The 21,110-nt window shown below is 36.2% G+C and overlaps 1 protein-coding gene across 1 annotated transcript; it reads left to right on the forward strand.

Moving 5' to 3' along the window:
* Window positions 1–1,497: 1,497 nt before the first annotated feature.
* Window positions 1,498–16,234, forward strand: LOC121422057. The gene is made up of 8 exons (XM_041616860.1): window positions 1,498–2,365; window positions 6,403–6,467; window positions 7,599–7,650; window positions 8,005–8,133; window positions 9,123–9,313; window positions 12,119–12,196; window positions 14,003–14,222; window positions 15,819–16,234. The coding sequence occupies exons 1-8, from the start codon at window positions 2,185–2,187 to the stop codon at window positions 15,863–15,865; spliced, it is 963 nt and encodes a 320-aa protein (XP_041472794.1). The 5' UTR covers window positions 1,498–2,184; the 3' UTR covers window positions 15,866–16,234.
* The last annotated feature ends 4,876 nt before the right edge of the window (window positions 16,235–21,110 follow it).

Consider the following 21,110-nt stretch of genomic DNA (forward strand, 5'->3'; position numbering starts at 1 on the left):
GATCCGGAATTTGCCGTGTAGAACCTTGATGATCAGGCAGTTAAGAAAAGCAGGTACAAAGGGTTGAGGTGTTGTGGCTGAGAGGATAATACTCCGGACTGTAAACCACAAGGTCCAGGGTTCAAATCCCATCACAGCACTACCGTCCTTTGGCAAGGCGTTTATCTACATTTGCCACTCTCTACCCAGGTGAAGTAAATGGGTACCCGGTAGGAAGAAATTCCTTGAATGATTGAGCGTCCGATCAGGATAGCCGAGTTAAAGCTGGGGTAATAGTATGCAGCGCTTAGAAAATTTGTATTCAGCGCTATATAAATGTTGCATATTATTATTATTATAATTTTTTTCAATTGGGCAATGTAAGCGCGTACAGCAAAAAGGGTATCACAGTTGTCATATCAGGAAAAGTCGTTTCTTCACCAGCTTATTAAGCTTGTAAACGGATTGTATTTCACCTAATCATCAAATTAGGAATGCGAAAAATACTTAAGGTCACTCTGACAGTTGGCGTCTATTTGAAAATTCATGCTTGAGCATGGTGTCCACTAGCTCGAGCAACCCTTATTAGGAAGTGTCTGCATTCATTTCTACTGATACCTGCAATTTCCGACCTTAACGGAGGAAGGATACAAGAGAGAGAGTGAGGGGGGTGGGGGGTAATGACAGTTGCTCCCGGGATGTTAAGAGATGCTAGTTTGCTTCTCCTATCTGTACCTGTTTGTCTTCGAGATTTATTAATTCCATTCATTTATTCTAGAGAGCGTTTCATCAACATCTGTAGTCTGACATGTTGTCAGATCTGACAACTTCCCGTGACTTTGATTATGGTAACTGTCGGATAAATCACCCGACAAGTCATGTGACGAGACGCTCCCATGATGTCACGGATGTCGGCCCTCATGTCACGTGGTCAGATAAGCTCGGGTATCTAGAAAACGAGGGAGCGCTCTTTCATATCCTGGTAATGCAAATGTGTCATTTCAATAACAAATTTGAAAATTAGGACTCTCTATCCAGACTCCCTTTGTTTTGATAATACTATACTGTGAACAGCAACCTCGCCTCCTCCATGCCTTCCTGATGGTGACCCTATCCATGCAATCACAAACCACTTTTTAAAGCTTTGACTACGTTACTAAATAAAATAATAATCTTGGTCGCACTTAGTGCATTTCAGCTCATTATTTCATGCCCAAATCCCATCCTTCAAAACAAAAGTTATAAGTGATCTCTCAGCTGCTTGTGTAGCCATCAAACTCTAGAACTGCTTACCTCTTGATTCTAGATATCAGGGGGAGGGGTATAGCAATTAAAACCTCTATCTATTTATTTGATAAACCACAAACGCGTCAAGAGCGTTCATAATGCGCTGTAGAATATGCATGTATACGTATAATAGCAGGTAGTGCCTGTGATCAATACGCATAATATCAATATTTCTTGTTCTTTAGCACCGGGAGACAGACATGGTAGACTTGAATGCAGAGCATTTGTATTTCATCTACAAATATGAAGTTACTGACCTGGAAAGATGGTGACAATACAATCATGACAATGATAGGAGTTTGAATTGCTGAATGCCTGACGGTAGAAAGAGATATGAATATGATTTCTAACAATAAAAGAGATGATGAACGTGAAAAGATATCGTTTTGTTCAATAGCTTCCAGACCGTGACACAGCGTAGGACTAGGGAGGAACGGGGTCCTGGACCCCCTCTTTGAACCTGCCCGCTTTGGGTTTATCGTGAAAGAGAAGTCATTGCGCACCTGCTTCATTTAAAGGGACAAACATTTCTTTCTGGCTTCTCATACCACTATTTGTTTCTTAAATCTATAGAGAGTATCACAATGTGAGATTATTGTGATAATGTAGTAGCCCCTCATCTTTTTCTTCATCCTTTTTTAATTCAATTTTCTTGTCCGTTTTCCCAAATAACGTCAGTTCTTGCCATTTTTCCCCCTCGGAGCAATTGTCGCTGAAGCAAGAGTCGTGGAACTTCCCAGGCCTCTTCGAATGGCCCTGTATTTGGGTATATAGCGCTTGATCCGCCACTCTCCAACCTACATAACCTACCTGCGTTTACCAGATTACTTGTTTTCAAAACAACGTGGAGTCCTGGAGTGATACGCCCCAATCTTGTGATATAGTATCTATCTTCTATTCAAGGCTTGGTTGGCAATCATGGCCCAGGATAAGAATTCTTTAACTGTGATCCTGGTCTGTTGTTTGGTTGTTGTAAGCATTGTCGCTTTGGTTCTCGGGATCGTCAGCCTAAACTCTCAAAGCGGAGAAGGAGGGGGGAGCACCAACACGAGCAATGCCCAACAGCAGATAAACATCTACACTCAGCCGTCAAATACAGGTAGGCCCATTTCTCCCCGTTTCATTTGTTCTAAACGCTCTTATCATGCAAGTTGTTCCACGAACGTAATTACGTCTTGACATGAAAATATATCTTTTGCCGATGTTTTACTCGGAGTAATATAAGAATGCAAGTCAGATGAAAAAAAACCCATTAAAAACAGAGGAACCGAGGGCTTTGTTCTTATCTCATTGTGACTGTGTCATGGACCAGTGATGTCCTGGTGGTTGAGTCGCTGACCAGTAATCAGTAGATGGAAGGTTCAAATCCTGCTGGTTCCAGGAACTTTTTGACTTACAAGATTGATCAGTGCGATTTTATTAAATGGGTTGAATGTCCTCGGAATATTTCTTTGAAAAAAAAACTGAAGCAGTTGGGATTATAAGCTTTATATTTATTATCATGAGTAAATCAATTTCGTTTATATAAACTTTTTGCGTTACTAAAAATGTCAAAATATGGGAGGGAAGATCAAGATCATTACCCTCTCCGTTAAACATCCGTTTTATTCCTAAAACATGTCCCCTTTTCCCCATTTCATCGGATCTAAGTTCTCCTATTCATGCAAAATCTTCCACGAACGTAATTGCGCCTCCACCATGTCCACCAGTAAAATACCCCCTGTGCAGATGGTTTACTTGGAGCATTGGCGGCGGAAGCCAAAAAAATTAGGGGAGTCCACCTGAAATTTTTGTGATGGACACAGGTAAAAAAATTTGACAAGCAAAAAAAAAGGTTATCAACAAAAAAATTTAGGGGTGGGGGACCCGTCCCCCCCCCCCGCTTCCGCCGCCTATGACTTGGAGTAGGCCTAAGTGTATAGGGTGTGTATGGGGGGGTGATTGTGTGTTTGTATATATTTCAGTTCATTTCTTTCCAGCATATGCTGTCTCTAAGATTCGCACACTTCACCCTCAATATTTTAGGGTGTTTTAATTGTAATTCGAATGTCTAACCCGAATGATGGGAGTTACCAAAGTTTGCCAAGAAAACTTTATTTCGTGAAGTGAGGTGGAAACTGGCATTCGAGTTTGATAATATTTCTTGCTATATAAAACGTGCTTTCATTATTGAAAAGGTCATAATTATTTTTTTAAAGAGACATAACAATTTGAATAGTTTTATTTTTCTCTCCTGTTTGACCCTTCCATCATTAGTCATGATAATTATCCTGGTAGCGTTAACTCCTTCCGATATAAATGGTTAAAGGAGAATGAAACCATTGGAACAAGATAGCTTGTGTGAAAACAGAAAAATCAAAGAAACAGGTCAATGAAAGTTTGAGAAAAAGTGGACAAATAATGAGAAAGCTATGAGCATTTGAATATTGCGATCACTAATGCTATGGAGATAGCAAATTGGCAATTCGACGAAGATGTGTGATGTCACTTGTGAACAACTTTCCCCATTATTTTAGTATATATTTCACTTGAATTGCCTCTTTTATCTCATCTATCCATAAATCATGTGTTCTGTCTACATGAGGGCATGTAATACATATTATTTAAGAATACATCATGGATAAAGAGTTTGTATCATCATAAGAAAAAGCAAAAAGAGACATTTTGAGGGTATTTTAAAGTCCACCAAAGGGAAAGTTGTTCATCAGTGACATCACACATCTACGCATTGCCAATGTGAGGATCTCCATAGCATAGTGATTGCAATATTCAAATGCTCATAACTTTCTCAGTATTTGTCCGATTTTTCTCAAACTTTCTTTATTCTTATTCTTTGATTTTTTCTGTTTCTACACAAGCCTATTTGTTCCAAAGGTTTCATTCCCCTTTAATTTTCTTTTCTCGATACTGCAGTATATTCTTTCATTTTTCTCTGTTCTCCATGTATTATAATTTCATTTTACTACATATACGATTGTCCAGTCTTACATATTGCCGCTCTAAATTGCAAAATAAAATTTTTAAACAGAAATAGAACGCACCAAATTATAAAGAAATCAATGAATTTATGAATATACATCATATCTATATTTTTTGGAAACAAACATGCATTCGATAAGTTGACTTTGCTGGCTTTCCATAGTTGCGATTGATCAGATCCATCCCAACTCTTTGTAAAACGAGTCCTAGATCTTGGCATGCCAAGACGCAATGTATGTCTTTTACCAATCCCTAGGAAACATTTCAACAATAGTTATAAGACTCTTGCGCTAGACATTGGTATCCCACTAGGTACCCATTTCTTCTCCAAGTTTGAAAAAAAAAATTACATGGGAGACATACGATACACACATATGAGACTATAAAATATTTAAAATTTTCTTGTAATAATATAAATATCCTCAGCCCACCTTCTGAATATTCATGATACGCAGATACAGTATTGCCTGACTTTGAAATACAATAAATCCGTTATCTGTTATCACATTTGATAAATTTTTCAGCACTGTGCTCGATCAGTGCTTTCATCTATTTTGTCGGGATATAATTTTTCAGCATGGGATAAGCCCGCACTCCAAAAATATTGGAAAAAAAATGTTGATTTAACACCATCCCGGAATCTATATATGTCCACACCAGACATGCTAATATGTGTTGAAACACCAGTTTGGAATCAAACCGATGCTGTTTTAATGCTAATTGGTGTTGTATAAACACCTATCTGGTGTTAGACCAAAACGAAACTGGTGTTGTTTAGCACTTCTCTGCCATGGTGTGGACATATATATATATATATATATATATGTATATATATATATATATATATATATAGGTAAGCAATTGAGTAATGATATACTGCAATATCTAATAGTGCTCGACTGTGTAGGAGCTGAGTATAAATAATTTATTGGTTGGATGTTTAACTTAAGCTGGTCGTACAGACTGTTTCACCCGAAGGATCATCAGCGACTCTGATGTCGCTGATGATCCTTCGGGTGAAACAGTCTGTACGACCAGCTCAAGTTAAACATCCAACCAATAAATTATTTATATATATATATATATACTGTATATATATATATATATATATATAAATTTATACATATATACAGTATAGATTCTGGGCTGGTGTTAAATCAACACCAGAGTTTTTGCAGTGCGTTTGTTTTCTGCTTACACCTGTGTGTACGAAATAAACAAATCGGACTCGCGTTAGCGAAGATAGGGATATCTAAAACCCACCCCAAAAAAATGGAAACTATGAGAAAAGAAAATGAAGAAATAAATGATAAAGGAAAAAAAAAGAAAAAAAAAACAGTCATCGCAGATCGCACGTATGGAATGAGTTGACTACTTTCTAGGACAAAGTTTTGTGCTCCAATTGCTCCGCACCTAAAACTACAACTCCAAAGAATCTCTTTCGTAATGTTCAACCAACTGCAGAATTTAGTTTGTGTAAATAAAAGAGATACTTATTACAAATGAATGCCGTAAAAAGTACCTAAAAGTAATTTTCTGTAAAAAAAAAAGAACAAAGCGAAGCATGAACGTCCTAGGGCTATTCCACGTGACAAAATGTGAAAAAGGACGAAGGGCAAGTTGAACAGCTAACACATCACAAACAAGTTCAAAATGCTGGTTAACATTATATTGGCCGTGTGTAGTGGCGGCGCATTTGGCCAGTTACACAAGGCCTAGCATGTTTCATCGTAGAAGAATGTCTTTATTCCATTGGCTACAATGTTCAATTAATCATGAAAATCAAGGTTAGCGTATAATTAATCTTCAACGTTTATATTACGGGACCCAGGACTCAAATTTAGTGAATTAAATATTCAAATTTTCATGACTTTCTTATTATTCGTTCAATCGTCCTCAAACTTTCATTAATCCGTTTCCTTTATTTTCCGCTTTTCTGTGAATATACTTTTGTTGTAAGTATAAACTTGCTGTATGTTTTGTTGATTATGTCTGTATATCAAAACGAAACAAAGTGTTAATGTTGAAAATTGAAATAAACGAAATGAATGGGTATATGTGGTTCCAGTGGTTTTATTCTCCTTCAAAGACACATTTTCTCCTTTCATCAATTTAAATTGCGTAAAAACTATGTGTCTCTCCTTTTCTTCACATCAGGTATCAATGAAGATAGAGTCTGGCTGTTTGCCATCGGTCACTACGATAATGTTCTCGAATATTTGTAAGTGTATTAAATAATTATAAATCTGATGATAGCGGTGATGGTAGTGTGCCCTTGACAGAGATATGAGGTATTGCCTAAATCTTATCTCTCGAGGTGATGCCGAGGGAATGATGATGATAATGGTGATGGTGGTTATGGTAGTGATGGTGATGATGGTGATGATGATGGTGATAATGGTGATAATAATGATGATTGTGTTGATGATGTTGATGATGGTGATGATGATGGTGATAATGGTGATTATGATTGTGATGATGGTGATGATGTTGATGATGGTGATAATGATGATGGTGATGATGATGATGATGGTGGTGATGGTGATGATGATTGTGATGATGGTGATGATGATGGTGATGATGATGATGATGGTGATGATGATGATGATGATGTTGATGATGGTGATGATGATGGTGATGTTGATGGTGATGATGATGATGATGATGATGATGATGTTGATGATGATGATGATGATGGTGATGATGATGGTGATGATGATGATGATGATGATGATGATGATGATGGTGATGTTGATGATGATGATGATGATGGTGATGTTGATGATGATGATGATGATGATGGTGATGTTGATGGTGATGATGATGATGATGATGATGGTGATGATGATGATGATGATGATGATGGTGATGTTGATGGTGATGATGATGATGATGATGATGGTGATGATGATGATGATGATGATGATGATGATGATGGTGATGATGATGGTGATGATGGTGATGTTGATGGTGATGATGATGATGATGATGATGGTGATGATGATGATGATGATGATGATGATGATGATGGTGATGTTGATGATGATGATGGTTATGTTGATGATGATGGTGATGATGGTGCTGATGATGATGATAGTGATGATGATGATGGTGATGATGATGATGATGGTGGTGATGATGATGATGATGATGATTACTACAATGATAAAATGATTATGGTTGGAGTTTTTATGAAATTGGTGAGCATGATGATCTATTGTTGAAAGAAAAACAAATATTTATATTGCAGAATGTTACATATCTACGCTTTGCACTCTCCCACCATGTCAACGTCTTATATTTTTTTATTGTGCCGATAATCAAGTCACTGTGTTTTGTTTCTATGGTAATAGGATGAACGAACGTACACCATCAAGGGATTTGGACCAGACATAATTGATGCAGGTGAGATATTTGGTTGAAAGTTGAAACCTTTGAAAATTGACTTAGATAATAAATCTCACAAATGCATTTTTTTCAATTCCAAGAGAAACTGACTACGAAAAAAAATCATTTGTACTCATACAACATATTATATCTGGCCAACCAAGTACGAAGGAAATGTAATAATAATTACAACTACGAGTAGGGCTAGAGAACATGGTAAAGGAGCAGTGATGATATTAATGACTACATCAACAACAACAAAAACTATATAATTATGATAGTAAAAGTAAAATCAATACAATGTCGACACGGCTGGATGCTGTTTAAGTATACAATTAACTATATTTTATTTCTTCTTCTTAAATATTTCAGTATGTTCGATAGCCAATAAAAATTGTAAATTGGTTTATGACATCTACGAGAATTGTTGGGATAGCCAAGCCGGTGAGCGCCCGCGTGGAGGTCAAGGGTTAATGGGTGGATGGTACGACGCATGCACAGGTGATTACTATCTCCGTTCTTTCTGAGAAATTAATAATAATATACTTTCCAATTCCTTCCGTTTGACTGACTGCGAGCATGACAATTTCAGTTTTGTATATGTATGTATTCATATATAGATATTGATATACAGTGATGTTCAAAAGTTAGAGAACCCAACCGGAAAATGAATATGTTGAAAGTGTTCAAGTTCTGCCATGTTTCAGTTATTTTGATGTGACGTCAGGCGCTAAAATATTACATTCCATAAAGTTTGTTTATCTGGGATCGCCAATCATTGTACTGTTGTTGTTGTCTCCATTCAACATATGGCATGAAGGAATTCATGATGTGACGGGGTTCACTAACTTATGAGCATATGTACATTGTTGTGGGGTGAACTCGGAACCAGCAGAAATTAAAGGGGAAGTTCACCCTGAAGAAAACTTTGTTGTAAAAATAGCAGAAAAAAAATAGTGAACAATATTGGTGAAGGTTTGAGGAAAATCCGTTAAAGAGTAAGAACGTTATTAGAGTTCAAAATTTTGGATTTGTGACGTCATAAACGAGCAGTTGCCCCATGTGTTATGTAATATAAAATGCATGAATTTCAAATTTTGCATGGTTCCTGATGACTTAATTTTGTTTTCTATTCATGATCGGGTGTGAAATGATTTGTCTATTGATATACAAAAGGTACAGTGAAAGCCATTTTGAATTTTCTGGGAAAATGACATTTCATTGATTTTTTTTACCATTCGCTATGTAGGAATGCTGCTCGCATATGACGTCACAAATCAAATAATTGAAATTCTAATAACTTTTTAATTATTTGATGGATTTTTCTCAAACCTTCGGCAATAATTTTTATTATTTTTTCTGCTATTTTTACAATAAACTTTTTGTCAGGGTGAACTTCCCCTTTAAGGGAACACGTATTCTTTGCTAGGCGATGATTTTATTACTCGCTGGTCAAAAAACATTCTTTCTACCGTTGAATTTCATCTCAGGATGGGTGCAATCCTTCGATCGTCTTCTGACGTATTACTTCACAATGCCTTACAAGAAAGGGAATACTGTCGCCCTCTTCGCCAAGAATGACAGCTCTGTGACGTATAATGATTTGACCAATCGGAAAGTTGGATTTCTAGACGGTTGGAGCGCAGACGAGTTTTGCCTCGCTCGTTACACAAACATCGCGGTATAGTAAACAGAATCTGTCCGTTTTCTTTTGTAAAAAGAAACCTATTTAATACAATTTCGTCTTAATTCGAATTTTAGACAGATTAAAAAAGACTAATATTTTCAAGGTTACATAACAAAGATGACAAACGAAATAAATATCGGTGCATTCAATATGTTAGCAATAAACTTAAGGACCGGTGTAAAAACAATCATATATCAAAAGAAAGGTAATTATTCATGAAATACAAATATACCAAAAATATTTTATGTATCTTCTTCCATTTTTTTAAAAGAAATATTAAATAAAATCTAAAAGAAACTGCTCCTCCAAAGTACGCTTCGATTGAGCACCCCCACGTCGCCTGCAGTGGAAATGGTGACGTCATGTTGTGTCTGGAGGGTTTGCGATTCCATAGGTTTGTGAATCCAATTTTTTTCTTCGTTTTCAGATAAAAATGGCACGCACAATTATTCACTGTTCAAATGGATGGAAACCTACAACTATTCACTACCTTTTTTTGTGATTTCTTTGTTTGGCTCTTATTGGGCATGCTGGGCCTAAATTGCTATGTCAGGAAAAGTTGTGATACATAATCTGAATGCAGATAGAATTGAAATCTACGCCAAATAAGCAGGAAATAAAATATGGCAAAAACTAGTTCAAAACTGTAGATTTCATAATTTAAGCATGTAGGAATTTTGGGGCATATCACTCTGTGATGGAAGTGAAGAAAATAACCCAATTTTTCTGTGTACAAACCTATGGAATCACGACGCTTCTTACACAACGTGACGTCACTGTCTCGAGGCATTTGAAAAGCACAATAAAGCCTATTTTCTAAGCCGGATTCGATAACTGGAATATTTTTAAGCAAAATACTCAGCTTGGAAGGGGTGAAAATGAATAAAGCATACCTTGCTGTATTTAGTAGCTTATAGGCTTTCCATTGGTATATAATTTGTCAATTTCATTTTGGGTTCCGGTCTGGGTCTTTAAGGAGATGGTCGAGGCTGGATATATTTCTATCTTAATAAATATAAATAAGTAAAATTCACAATGCAAAATGCTGAAAATTTGATTAAAATCAAATTACAAATAACGAAGTTATTGAATTCTAAAGAATTGCATTATTCAGATAAAACAATTCTAGGCATGTCTTTATGAATATTCATTAGATGGGCTAATGATGTCATATCCCCACTTGTCGTTTTGTATTTAATTATTTGAAATTAGGTTTATTCAATTTTTTTCAACTCCTGTATGAAAAAATGAAACATTAATGAATTTATGTAATAACATAAGAAAAAAGAAAGCGCGGATTTGGCATAATCAGTCAAATTAATGAATATTCATGACGATGTGCATTTAACCAAAATAACTGTTTTTACACCTCATTTATATACTTTAAAATTCAATAACATCGTTATTTTTTATCCGATATTGATGAATTTCAGCATGCTCTGTGAATTTTACTTTATTTTTACTTAGATATAAATATTTTCAGCCCAGACAATCCCGGGCTGAACATAATTCAACATTACCAGTTAATTAAAGCTCAAACATTAATAGTGATAAATATGGCAGTACCGGTCTTTTGTGGGGTGCGAAGAAGTTTTTAAGAAAAGCCTCGGCTAACAAAGCTTAAGTTTATCGATGCTCTTAGTGAGTGACTAAGAACGTTCTTTCCTTTCTTTTGTTGCTATAAGGAATAGTAATACATTTTTTTAATGAGAAGTGTCTATTCCTAGCTCTATGACTGTTCACAAATGAACAGTTTAGTCGCAAAAGGGGTTAGGTCCACTTTGGACCATTCAAAGAAAAAACACGTTTTTTATTCTCACTTATTGCAATATTCTTATGAGAAAATAAATTGACATGATGTACTACCCTATCATGTGAATATTAAATTGGGTACAAAAGAAATCTACCTGTCTTGATTTTTTTTCTATATATTTTTGAAAGAATCATCATTGTGGACCTAACCCCCTTTTGTAAACAAACTGAAATAAATCCAATCTCTTTTGATTAAAAAAAGTGATTTTCTTTGCCACTTTCATTCTCATTTTCATTTGAATTTCAAATTTTCCTTGGTATCATCAGGGTGACTAAAAATTTAGAGGTTTAGAGACAGAAAAAAATAAATTTTTTGAAGAATGGACCTAACCCCTTTTGACAAATGAGTTCTTCAGAAGAGTTTAGTTGCAAAAGGGGTTAGGCCCCTTTCCAAAAATTATCGTGTTTTTTTTTTATTTTCCCATATTGCAATATTCTTATGCGAAAATGAATTTTCATGATACCCTATCATGAGAACATAAAATTGGGTATAAAAGAAATCTACCTGTCTTCATATTTTTGAAGATATTCTTTTCCAAAAAAAAACTCCGTGTGGACCTAACCCCTTTTGCAACTAAACTGAAATGGACCTAACCCCTTTTGAAAAAGTTATTTTTCTTTGCCATTTTAGTTAACTTTTTAATAGGAATTTCAGCTTTTCTTTGGTATCATATACTAAAAATCTATACATTGAGACATAAAAATCAAATATGATGAAAAATGGACCTAACCCCTTTTGCAAGTGAGCTCTTCAAATATTGAAATTCACTGAAAAAAAATCTAGACTGCTATTTTACGATGGCACATATTGTCACGGTGTGTGGCACACAGAGTGTTCATCAAACTTTATCAAAACTATTTTAATTTCATCATTCATGAAAATTTTTGTATACATTATGCAAATCAGACGTACTCCTCGAGCTTTTATTGAATAATTTATATATTATTCATTCAAATTGAAATTGTCTGTCGTCTGACTATTCACAGGGCTCAATGCTTGGCACAAACCAGATATTTCATTACCAATCAGCAGATCACATGATAGACGCCATCCTCAACGACCAGGTCAGTATTATATACACTTGATAGTATAACATGGTATAATGAGCCCAAGTACAACAGGGAGGAAAATGATATTCTTCCGCCCCAACCAATATCCAGAATCTTATGTGATACAGCTGATCGACTAAAGTTTACGCATAACTATGATTCGCCATTTAACACTGAATCTAGGAAGGGCAATCACTGAACTTCCTTTGTCCAAAATAGGTGAAAATATCATTCAGCATTTAGAACTTATTGAATGGCGGAAGAATTGGGATTATTTTACCGTTTCAGATGATGGATTAAAGTTTGAAAGTTTTTTTTATGTAATAAATATGTTTTGAACTTTTTGTTATACCATTGTTTATTGCCTCTAAGTGAAAATGTTTACTCGTGTGGCACATATATAGTACAAACGCATTGATGGAGCGCCGGTATGCATATTGCCGATTACTCTACACAAGTCTATTTTCTGTTTGACCTCATCCCAAATAACAATATGCATTGTTTCGCCGTCTATATCTTTGATATCTATGATTTTTCGACCCGCAAGAAAAACACAAGGAATAAGAGAGTTTCGATGAGTGCCAAAGTGCCAAGAGCTGATATTGATTTGATCATTTTTTTTCTCGCCTAGAACCGGTTCGTTTACTAACCATTCGGTGTAATAGTCATTTCCAGATAGGCATACCCAATCTCGTCTAATTTCTACTTTTATTATGACAAAAGAGTCTTTGTCGAAAATCCGGGAATCAGAGTAGGAGTGTCGTCCATGCAGTACTGACCGCACAGAAACGTTGTTCGCGCCAACAGTGCACTAACAGAGGCCCTGTTACAACCGGTAATGTGGCACCAATGCCTAATGTTACAACAGTGCATTGCTTAACATTGAAATAAATGTTTTGACTTAACAATCCAAAAGATGTGACTGGGCTTACAGTTGGCGCTCTGTTAGGCTAACAACGTTTCTGTGCGGTCGGCACTGGACTCTGAACAAACGACATATCTGAAATTTTTCGTCCGGTCCGAATCTAAAGAAGATCTGCTGTCCCGGCCCAAATCCTCCCAGCTGTCCATTGTCAATTTGACAAGCATTTTCAATACATATTCCAGGTTGCAGAATCCATCCCCGTGGCAGTTGTGAAAAGTCCCTAATAAAAAACGTTGACGAATGAGGTGAAAATTAGACCTACTATATATTGAATTAAATAAGCAGTTAACTAAGTGGAAACTAATTCAAGTTACAAGTGAAGTTATGACCATTTCAATAAATGTGTCTCATACATTGCGCATTTTAGCTATTTCATTATTATTGCACATGTTCCAAATTCTTCTGTAGCTATCATTTTTACATTCAAGTTCAGAGTGGAGGAAGAGAAAAAGACAGAGTTAGGGAGAAAGAGAAGAGGGGGGGGGGGCATAACAGTAACTAGGAGAGAGGAAGACAAAGCCACTCGGAACAGTCATCTGTAAGATTACTAATGTAGCAATTTTGCATAATAATAATTGTTCTTTATATATCCAGTTTGGCTGATTGCAAGCCTTTCAATATCATATCGTAGCCAATTTTCGATTGCTATGACGTCATGACGAATAGATATTAAGTTAGTTTTTTTTCTTATAAGGATGATATATCATAGTCACAAATTTGAACATATGAATTCGTATTACTATTTAGAACGTTAAAGTTGATATTAACCATTTCCACTTCGTCTTATTCCAAAATCGGGTCGCAGACGTGGACCAATCGCAAGATGTTCGACCTTTACACATTCAAAAATTTGTCATTGCTGTCAATAGCGTTCCTGTGTATTATTTTCCTTTTAGATTGACGTTGCGTTCGGAACAGCCCTTGCTCAATTCACCACCTCCCTGAAACGCATATCCCCGTATCCTGGTTTCGAGAATAACTGCGAGGCCGGTGGTTCATCCATGATGACGAGACACACCAGCCGTGATCTGGTGAATTGGTGGAACGACGCTTACCAGCGGCTTGTCGACAGAGGGCGCTACAATGAAATCTGCGAAGCGGTTCACGAGAGACACGGTGTGTTGATTTTCATCCTCAGATCTGCCTTATTCCGTATAGAGTGAAAGTCAATCTCATGAAATGTGGACAGGATCAAAGTTTCAATCGAATTAGATTGAATTGTGAATTTGTTACATTGAAAACTTTTATCCAACTTTGGATCGATCCCTAATCGCAATGTATTTAAAAAAAAAAGAGAGAGATTGTTAAATCAGTGTATTGCTCCGATATGTATTCCTCCGATTTATTCTTTTTTTCATTTGGTCCGACCAGGACTGACAAATATATAATAAATTCTTGAAATAATCTTTCAGATTGGACCTTCCATAAGCAACAATGATTTTGAACTGCGGGATTCGTAGCAATAACCAGGCCTGGCAATAACAATCAATAACAAACAAACAGTTTGGAAATACAGGGTGTTTAAAAAAAGGGTAACCGAAATTCAGAGGTCGGTTTAATTATAGTTTTTCCTTGTAATTTCTATAGACCAATTTCACAACGTGAGAGGGCAGCAGACTGGTCGCCATGCTGCGGTGGGCGAATCAACTTTTATAGTACACAAGTCAATAGGGTATTTGGTACATTCGTTCGATTTTTTTTTTATTTGGGACCAATATTGAGCAGATTTCTTGTAAGATTCACAATGAGCATTAATCAGAGAAGTCCAGGTCGAAGCTGTGCTGTGTTCAATTGCCACAACAATTGGAGAAAGCTTCAGGATTGGAAGCAAAGTGAATGTGAAATTCACTCGCCTTGGACTCATGAAGCCTGTTTGTGTGTGAAGCCGTACTCCCTGCATAGGTTTCCAGGCCGTGATGAAGGAATGCGTCGCCAGTGGATAAAAAACATCAACAGAAAGGACTTAGATGGAAATATCAGTCCCTCTCTCTCTCTCTCCCTCTCTATCTCACACTACCCCTCGCTCTCTCTCTCTCCCTCTCACTATCCCCTTCTCTGTATTACACTATCCCTCTCTCACACACTCTCCCGCTAGCCCCCCCCTCTCTCTCTCTCACTACCCCCCCCCCCCTTTCTCACTATTCCCCTCTCCCCTCTCACTATCCCCCTCCTCTCACACATACTCTCTCCCCCCTCTCCCCTCTCTCATCCTCTCCCTCTCTATGTCTCGTTCACTCTCCCGCTACTCTAACAATTTACTAGCAACAAGAAGTGAGCTCCCTGATGAAAACCAACAACGATTCTTGGTCATCATCAACTCACTTTTACTGACAAATCTAAGGGGAAAAAGTAGCCAAAGAGCAAAAATTCATCATACCTTCATCGGTCAGATATGGCCATTGTCTTACATCGTCTACCCAGGTGTCCATGCTTTATTTTATTGTTTTATGATGAAGTTAATGACACAATATCAGAGCTTATCTGTAATCTTTCATTGAATTTGTACACAGAGCCAATCGCGGTCACCGCACTTGCCCACCGCAGCAATGGCGTCGCCGATAGAGGGCCAAATACATAAACCAGCCGTGAAATTTCTATACTATGATACGAGCGATTTGGTTCAGAAATTTCATCAGCTGTGCATGTGCCATCATGTGCATGTAGGTGTAAATAGATGACAATCTCAAAATCTGTTTTTCTTTGTGTAAACAGGTCATATCCCCGGTCAAACCTACGAAGAAATATGTCTGGGCTATTGAAATGTTTCAAGCTGATTGGTCGACACACTCACCTGACCCGGGCTATCTCGGTGAAAGTTATCTTATTCAGGAGAAACCAGCAACATCAATGAGATGATCGGCATAAGGGATTCATCATTCAGTCATCTTCATAATCACTTTCTTTATCATTACATGATATAAGGAGGGAGTGAGGGGAAGGGGGTTAAAGGATGATTCATAAAGGAACTTTCATTGTATTAAAAATTAAAAGTGTTCATTTAGATCTTAAAACGGTTTTCATAGTGCACACTCAACCTTGACAGATCGCCTTGATATAAGAATAATCGTAATAGTGATAATGAATAAATAATGATGATGATGACAATAGTGATAAAATAATAAATATAATAATAAGAGTAATGAATGTACTGTAGTCTTTTTGAGCACGACTCGTTCGAAACAGGGATAAATCCTTTTTTTAAGTGAATGATTTATTGCAGACATGGTAATGCACTGGACCTTTCCTCCATTTACCTTTCAAATCCTAAACAAGGCACCATATACATATCATGTGTCCAATTATATATGGGGGTACCACAGGGATCATCCGTCGGTCCACATTTGTTCAGAATTAAATTTTTGAAGGGCGTTTTTGTTGGGATGGTTCCTCTTGACTTCTCCCAAATCGATGCGTGACTCTGTAAAACGTGAAGTATTACTAAAAAGTAAAGAAAGAAGGGGTTCGAACTCAGCATCCTTGGAATGATTCAAGTGTTACTTAACTAATCATCGTCATGTTCACTCTATGTAAATATACTTTCAGATTATATGCCTATGACATGTGAATTACCACGGGGGCATACTAGCCCCCATTCTTATCGTGTACTTCATTAATGCTACGTGTATTCTTTGTTTACAATGGTCACTCTTTTATGCGTGTCGTCTTTCTGGTACGAATCGTACACTGACTGGGGGAAAAAACACAGAGTATATTTATGGTGGTGAATTGATGGTATATAACAAGCCTACAGTTTATATTTTGGGCATGGCATGGACCTACTATAGATGGGCAAGGCAAGGTGTATATGGACCTAGGTCCATGCCAAGAAGCACCAGTTGGTGATTTCAAGTCCGGTATTGGCCTTGGTGTTGGTGTTGAAATTTTGATTGCTTCCCCTAGCTCCAAAACTTACTCAGAGTTTGTAAAACTGATCCAGATCATATTATTGACATCTCAACAACTAGTGAGTGACCTTTCGGGACCAACTTGATTTTATGTTTGGTGTTATAATCGTGTGAAAATTGACCTAACACCAACACCAAAAGGTCAACACCGAACTTGAAATCATCCAATATGGCCAATGAATGTAACATGTTGGGAGAGGTGAACTTGAAAAAAAGGCAGTCTTCTATAATAGACATGATATTGACCTCGCTAAGGGGGGGGGGGGGGCGGATGGGGCATGGTGTGATAACTTGTACTACATCATCAATTTCTCTACTCAAATGTATATCATTCATGAACATTGTTCGATGAAAAAGTCGATGAGAACGATAAATTCAAAACTAAATGTAAATTTTGTAATTCATACCCTAAATAATCATATTGCATCAGCTGATTTAATATTTCCACATTGAAAATAGTTTTATTGATGCAACATAATTGTATAAAAAAAACATGTCTCCGCTCTTTTACTTAGATGTTTATCATAACTTGAATGTGTCTTTTATTTTGATTGTATCCTTATATAACCACATAATTGTGAAATTAAAGTAAAATACACTTTTAAAAACACATGCAACTACAAACGTACGTCAAACAATTCTTTAGCACTCATTTGACAAGATAATCGTAAACTGCAAAAACTCCGGTGTTGATTTAACACCAGACTTGAATCTTCATATGTCCACACCAGAAGAGTATTGAAACATCACCAGTTTGGAATCAAAGCGATGCTTTTTTAATACTAATTGGTGTTGTACAAACACCTATCTGGTGTTAGACCAAAACGAAACTGTTTAACACATCTCTTGTGTGAGCATATATATATTCCGGGCTGGTGTTAAATCAACACCAAAGTTTTTGCAATATAAATCTTATACGTATCAATATAATCATATTAGCAGGTTGGCAATTGAACCACTGAATGACCTAGTTCTTGTTCAACAGATGTTCAATGCGTTAAACTCAATATCGGAAAACAAGGTTGCTAGTACTAGCGCCATCTGTACTCTAAAAAAGTACACTCCGAACCGGTCGGGGGGGGGGGGCTGGCTTCTCATAACTCTATGATCATAGCGATTGTTTAGTCGGGAAAATCATAACCAGGAAATAATTTTCGAGGAAAACATTACTTTCATACAAAGAGGAGCGGGTGTTGCATGGCGATAGCTCAAATTTTCTATAAACATGATAAAGGATCTACATCTTCTTATATTTACGGATTTTTTTTTCTAATATCTCACATAAAAACATTTCGCTTTTCTCCCAGTCTGGATTTAATAAATTTTGATTTGTATTCGGCCCTTTGATGCACCTCTTCACGCATACCCCCCCCACGCACACACACGAACTGTGATATAGGGCGGGGGGGGGGGTCAATCGCGGATATATGTCGCCCCAAACAATTAATTGTGTAATTATTGTATTATAGGCCTTATTGTTTGACATCATAAACTTCATCCAGTTTCCAAGATTATATGTCCCGTTTGTACGCTAATATCTGCATAAACAGTGAACATGCCTCATTACAACATTGCATATCAATCTTTCTTGAACCTTATCCCTCGAGTGCTGAAATAACTTGACTCAAGATAACTCAAAACACTTTTAAAATAAGAGAATGCACTCAATTTCCTGTTCTGTTTCGAGCCCATAACCCAATAATTTATACTGATTTTAGAAATATCAATTAATTTTAACATTACATCAGAATTAACAATGAGACCAGGTACCAATGAAAATCATTAAAAGTGACTAGTTTGGTAATTTATTTTCCCACGCTATGATAATGATTTGAGCATGACATAGACAGGTATACAATAGCATAGATAATGTAAGGAATTTATTTTTACTGATCAAATATTTACGACATGTTTACCTATAAGAGTAATACGTTGAATGGCAAAAACGTGTTTTTTTTTCAATGGCTTGAAAACTAATGAATATGTATTATGAATGTTCGAAAACTGTGAAGAGTGTCATTGAACATGTTGAATTGGTGTGTGGCGTGCGTTAAAGGGAGTGACTGCTAATGATGATGGTGATCATTATCTTGGCGATCTGTTAGATTATAATCTAATGATGGTGCTTATGGCGATGGCGACGATGACGATGATAATAATTGACGATACTGATGATGATGATGCTGATGATGATGGTGATGGTGATGATGATGGTGATGATGATGATGGTGATGATGATGATGGTGATGATGATGATGATGGTGATGATGATGGTGATGATGATGATGATGGTGATGATGATGATGATGATGATGATGATGATGGTGATGATGATGATGATGATGAAAATGATAATGATGATGGTGATAATGATGATGATGATGACGATGATGATGATGATGATGAAGCTGACGATTCTTCCCTCATGATTCCTTATCGAAAAAAAATTCTAATTAAATTTATCAATCCAACTTGAAACTTGAATAACCTCCAATACAATTTTGATTGTTCAATAAATCTTAACCATAATATATAGACGACACTCTCAATAGTGCAGCTCTAAAATGAAAATGATAGTCACCAAATTTATTAACGCCCTGAAAGGGAAACTAGATAAATCAACTTTATAATTAATTCTAGTTCTTTCGTTTTGGCATATGTTATTTCAGACGTTTTACCTACGGGTCGATGCGCAAAGTGTGACGATTATTTTGTAATCAGTGCAAACACACAGACACTGGCTCTTAGAAAAATACCCCACTTTGAAAGTTCAAAAGAAATAAAAGCGCCACGTTTTCAAACCAGATCTAAATACCGTTCCGCAAAGCTGTCATTGTCTTCTTTGTCTTTGGTAAAATGGCAGAAATGTATTTGAAAATAAAATCAATAAACCCCCAAGGCTGTAAAATTTAAATTGTTGTAATATCTTTAGCATTGTGGGTAAGGTTCATTAGTAGACTGTGAAATCTCCTTTGTATTGAAGTATGGCAATGATAGAACCCAAGTTTATTACGAGGAAGTATGACACCTGTTTCCCTCCCTAAATAATGATAATGAAAATCTTGGTGATGATGATGATTATATTTAATGTAGCTGATAACTGGTGGTAGCACTCCTTCTACTGCTGCAGCTGCTGATTGCTACTGCTACTGCTACTACTTCTACTACTACTACTATACTACTACAACTACTACTATACTATTAAATACTAATACTACTAATAATAATGATAAAAGAAAAGATGAATAAACTTGAATATCTAAATGAAAAAATAGGACAAATAACAAACGGTATTTCATAACAATAAAATATATTAATTCTGAGACTTAATCCTTTTTTTCCATTCATATAATCTAACCATTGTTTCATATTCATTGATTTGAATACTTTGTATGGAAAATGAATGGAAATGTCAAATTAACGGAAGAAAAATATTTTTTTTAATTGAATTGAATGTAATTACACGAATAGTGAGCCAATCTGACAACACGGTCATTATTTTTGAACAAAATCAAAATCACAATTGAATTGCATTTCATTCCCCGTTATAGAAAAAAAAATAAAAAGCAAGGCAAAATAGAGCAAAACAAATATAAAAAAGGCCCGGCTACAAGTTGTTTATAGCCATCTTTGTATATTATGAATAAATCGCTTGAGATATAGCCTTGTCTTCCGGTATTAGCAGCTGGCCTTCTGTGCTTTAGTTTGAAAAAAAAAACAATGACGCAGTTAATATCAAAATATTTAGGATTTGCTCATGGCTACTGACTCGAAACTGGGACAAAAGTTGTAGAATATTTATGACAATGACATTGCATATTTAATCTGCTATCGCTATTGTGAAAATCGAATAGCTTGTTCTTTATCTGTATAGGCTGTTGTAACCTACCAAATCCCTGATGTATCTTTCAGGAATACTTTATGAATACATGAAACTCTCATGCTCCGGCGATTGAGCAATATATTTGATAGGGTAGATAATTATGTGACTATTACTAAATATGTTTGTTGAAAGGCTACTTTTATTATTTGATTGCAACGTAATATTTGCACCTTGTTTTCAACACAGGCATATCTTCCCCTTATTCCTCGCTTAAAA

The sequence above is a fragment of the Lytechinus variegatus genome, chromosome 9, assembly GCF_018143015.1.
Source record: "Lytechinus variegatus isolate NC3 chromosome 9, Lvar_3.0, whole genome shotgun sequence".
NCBI lineage: Eukaryota > Metazoa > Echinodermata > Echinoidea > Temnopleuroida > Toxopneustidae > Lytechinus > Lytechinus variegatus.